The sequence below is a fragment of the Vanellus vanellus genome (genome assembly GCF_965231255.1).
Source record: "Vanellus vanellus genome assembly, contig: HAP1_SCAFFOLD_53, whole genome shotgun sequence".
Classification (NCBI taxonomy): Eukaryota; Metazoa; Chordata; class Aves; order Charadriiformes; family Charadriidae; genus Vanellus; species Vanellus vanellus.
In genome coordinates, this window is record NW_028128477.1 from 372,175 (window position 1) to 376,604 (window position 4,430).

General features: G+C 53.4%; 1 protein-coding gene across 1 annotated transcript; it reads right to left on the reverse strand.

Moving 5' to 3' along the window:
- Positions 1 to 2,877: 2,877 nt before the first annotated feature.
- Positions 2,878 to 3,813, reverse strand: LOC309684334 (olfactory receptor 14I1-like; the record flags this gene model as incomplete). Its single annotated transcript, XM_082500266.1, has 1 exon — positions 2,878 to 3,813. The coding sequence occupies one exon, from the start codon at positions 3,811 to 3,813 to the stop codon at positions 2,878 to 2,880; it is 936 nt and encodes a 311-aa protein (XP_082356392.1).
- Positions 3,814 to 4,430: the final 617 nt, after the last annotated feature.

Here is a 4,430-nt window from a genome sequence, read left to right on the forward strand (position 1 = left end):
CTTTTATTGACAGCATTAACAAAACCCAGAAAAGCTAAAAAACACATAAATGAAAGGAAAAATGTATTAAAGACAATCTGGGCCTGTAATGAGTTACATCATGTGTGATATGCAGAAGATGGGCAGTTCATTGCTGCTTCTGACAAGATACCAGTCATCACTTTCCACAGGGCATCCTTGAGCTCCTGGTTCCTCATGCTGTAGATGAGGGGGTTCACTGCTGGAGTCACCACTGAGTACAGAAATGACACCAAAGGTCCAGAGATGGGGAGTAAATGGAGGGGGGGTTCAGGTAGGCAAACATGGCAGTGCTGTTAAACAGGGAGATCACAACCAGGTGAGGGATGCCCGTGGAAAAGGCTTTGTGCCGTCCCTAATCCGATGGGATCCTCAGCACAGCCCTCAAGATCTGCGCATAGGAAAAGAGAATGAAAGCAAAAGCCCCAAATGCTAGTAAGACACTAAGCACCAGAAGCCCAACTTCCCTGAGGTAGTCTGAATGTGAGCAGGAGAGCTTGAGGATGTGGGGGATTTCACAGAAGAACTGGTCCAGGGCATGGCCTTGGCAGAGGGGCAGTGAAAATGTATTGGCCGTGTGCAGCACAGCATAGGGAAAACACTGCCCCAGACAGCTGCTGCCATGCGGACACAAGCTCTGCTGCCCAGGAGGGTCCCGTAGTGCAGGGGATGGCAGATGGCAACGTAGCGGTCATAGGCCATGATGGTGAGAAAAGAAAACTCTGCTGAAATGAAAAAGACAAACAGCAAGGCCCGTGTAGCAAGTCCTGCATAAGAGATGACCCTGGTGTCCCAGAGGGAATTGGCCATGACTTTGGGGAGAGTGGTGGAGATGGAGCCCAGGTCAAGAACAGAGAGGCTGAGGAGGAAGAAGTACATGGGGGTACCAAGAAGACTGAGTGGATAAGGTCCTCTATAGACAGATTGGAGTAGGCTCACATTCACAAGCCCTGGTCCTCAGAGGGAACTTTAGCCACCCTGATAGTTGTTGGAAGGAAAGCAGAGCAGCGCATAGGCAATCCAGGAGGTTCCTGGAACACATTAACGATTACATCCTTCTCTAAGTGATAGCAGAGCCAATGAGGAGAGGTACCATGCTGGACTTTGTCCTGACCAAGAAAGAGGGGCCCATGGGGAATGTCATGGTCCAGGGCAGCCTTGGCTGCAGTGACCTTGAGATGGCAGATTCTGAGATCTTTAAAGCGGCTAGGAGAGCACACAGTAAGCTCTCTATCCTGGACTTCAGGAGAGCAGACTTCGGCCTCTTCAGGGATCTGCTTGGTGAATTACATTGGGACAAAGCCCTGGAAGGAAGAGGGGCCCACGAAAGTTGGCTACTATTCAAGCGCTACCTCTGCCAAGCTCAGGAGCAATACATCCTGGCAAAGAGGAAGTCAGGCAAAGACAGCAGGAGGCCTGTGTGGATGACCAAGCAGCTCCTGGTCAATCTCAGAAACAAAGAAAGCCTACAGAAGGTGGAAGCAAGGACAGGTAGCCTGGGAGGTATTTTCTGAGCAGCCAAGTATCAGGTTAGGAAAGCTAAAGCCCAGGTAGAGGTGAATCTGGCCAGGAGCATGAGGGGCAACAAGAAAGCCTTCTATAGGTATGTGGGTTACCAAAGGAAGACTAGGGAACACGTGGGCGCACCCAGGAAGGAACCGGGAGACCTGGTCACCTGGGACATGGAGAAGGCTGAGATACTCAACGACTTCTTTGCCTCAATCTTCCCTGGAAAGGGCTCTAACACTGCCGTTGTCCTCTCCCAGGCACTTCCCAGCACTCCCCAGCCCTCCCCAGCTCTGCCCACCTCCCCTGCCCTCTCCCCAGGACAGCCCAGCCCAGCAGCCCAGTCTGGGCTGGCCCCACAGCACTGCCCGCTGCAGGCTGATGCAGAGCTCTGGGCACTCACCGCACAGCCCCAGCTCCTCCCAAGGGCACAGCAGCTCCTGGGGGGCAGACAAGGAGGTCAGCCTGCCCATCAGCCCCGGGGCTCGTGCTGGTACCGAGGGAATGAGGAAAAAGAGGCTGGTCACTCTCGGCCTCTCCGGAATTCATGTTGTGCGTGATCCCCAGCCCTGACTGAATTTGCCCCCTTCTCTCCCCAGTCAGCCCCACGCCCCAGGACAGCACAGCAGTCCTGGCCCTGGGGTTCCCTCAGGCACCTCCTGTGTCTCCCCACTCTCCCCTCCCTGTGCCTGATGAGTCCCTGCTGACTCCCTCGGCACTGCAGCGTCCTTGTGCGTGGACACATTGATTCAGTGCTTTATATTAGTGGACTTCACCTTTGAGGGTGTTTCACCTTCGGAGTCTCCATCCGTTCCAGTCCAAGGGCAAGTGTTGAGTTCCTAATACCGCCTCTCTTCCCGCCTGAGATACATTTCCAGAACGTCCAGTATATGCCATCAGTCCTGTCATACATGAAGAAGACTGAGGAGATAATGGGAGCTCATGGACCGTCTCCCCTTCTATTGGGCACCAAGAAGAGCGCCTTTAAATCCAGAATATTTGGTGAAGTGGAAACCAATTATACCATGAGCTTAGCTCCAGAAACTTTGAAAACACAAGGAGAAGAGACTCCTTAAAATATTGATTCCTTGAACATGTTCTTGGAAGGAACTTTGGAGGAACAGCCCATCTTTCAGGCACTGCACTTGGGAGGTGCCCTTTTATTGAAGAGCTGTTATCTGTCAGGCCACACCTGACACAGTGTTGTGCAAGGGTCAGACACAGTAGGATCAAGCCTCAAGACAAGCAGCGTAAACTCAGAAAATTATCTATAAGCAGGATTATCACAAGAGAAAAAAGCATAATCACAGCCTAAGATAAACCCTGGGCAATGTGCAGAGAAGGGGTGGCAGGTTATTGTCGGTGAAACAGTGTCCATTGGGCCTGTTTCCACAGGGCATCCTTAAGCTCCTGGTTCCTCATGCTGTAGATGAGGGGGTTCACTGCTGGAGGAACCACCGAGTACAACACTGCCACCACTGGGTCCAGAGATGGGGAAGAGATGGAGGGGGGCTTCAGGTGGGCAAACACTCCAGTACTGATAAAGAGGGATACCACGGCCAGGTGAGGGAGGCATGTGGAAAAGGCTTTGTGCCGTCCCTGCTCCGAGGGGATCCTCAGCACCACCCTCAGGATCTGCACATAGGACAGCACAATGAAAACAAAACACCCAAAGGCTAAACAGGCACTAACCACAAGAAGTCCAACTTCCCTGTCGTAGGAGTGTGTGCAGGCGAGCTTGAGGATGTGGGGGATTTCACAGAAGAACTGGTGCAGGGCATTGCCCTGGCAGAGGGGCAGTGAAAATGTATTGGCCGTGTGCAGGAGAGAATTGAGGAACCCACTGCCCCAGGCAGCTGCTGCCATGCGGACACAAGCTCTGCTGCCCAGGAGGGTCCCGTAGTGCAGGGGATGGCAGATGGAGACGTAGCGGTCATAGGCCATGATGGTGAGGAGAAAACACTCTGTTGACATAAAAAAGGAAAAGAAAAAGAGCTGGACAGCACAGCCAGAGTAAGAGATATCCTGGGTGTTCCAGAGGGAATTGGCCATGGCTTTGGGGACAATGGTGGAGATGCAGCCCACGTCAAGAATAGAGAGGTTGAGGAGGAAGAAGTACATGGGGATGTGGAGGCGGTGGTCGCAAGCGATGGCAGTGATGATGAGGCCGTTTCCCAGGAGGGCAGCCAGGTAGATGCCCAGGAAGAGCCCGAAGGTCAAGAGCTGCAGCTCCCGTGTGTCTGCGAATGCCAGGAGGAGGAAGTGGGTGATGGAGCTGCTGTTGGACATTTGCTGCCTCTGGGCAGGGGGACCTGTCCAAGGAGGAAAAGGCAGTCATAAACTGGGAGAGACTTCTCTGAGGAAATCCCAATGCCATTCCTCACAGAAATCCCCCTCCCACAGCTGAATGAGGAATGACCCAGCTCATTCTCAACCCCACAAACTCAATGACACGCTCCCTGATCGATTAAAATACTGCTTCAACACCTCCTTTCCACGAGGACAGCTCTGGGGCAGGACTCCCAGAGTCAGAGACAGTAGAGAAGCTGACCCGCAACCCCTCCCAAACTCCTGAGATGCAGGGTTCAACAGAGGGGTGGGGAAACGAGGAGAAATGCGCCTGTGCTCTGAAAAAAGGAAGCGAGGAGAGGGAGTCAGACAGGCGTGCAGTGAATCCTTCTCCTCAGTGACAGTGTCTCCAGACAGAGACACTGAAGGGCACTTGCTTTTATGTTGTGCATCACTTATAGGACACAAACACTTCTCCTGGACTGGAGGTGCAGCTGCCGAGAAGGCATCTCGGGCTCTGGACCCTGTGGCTGTGGGGCGGGCGGGAGAGGAGAGCAGAGGCTTGCTGCGGAGAAGTTGTCTGAAGTTCAGGGGGTGGGAGGAGGTGCCGGGATCCC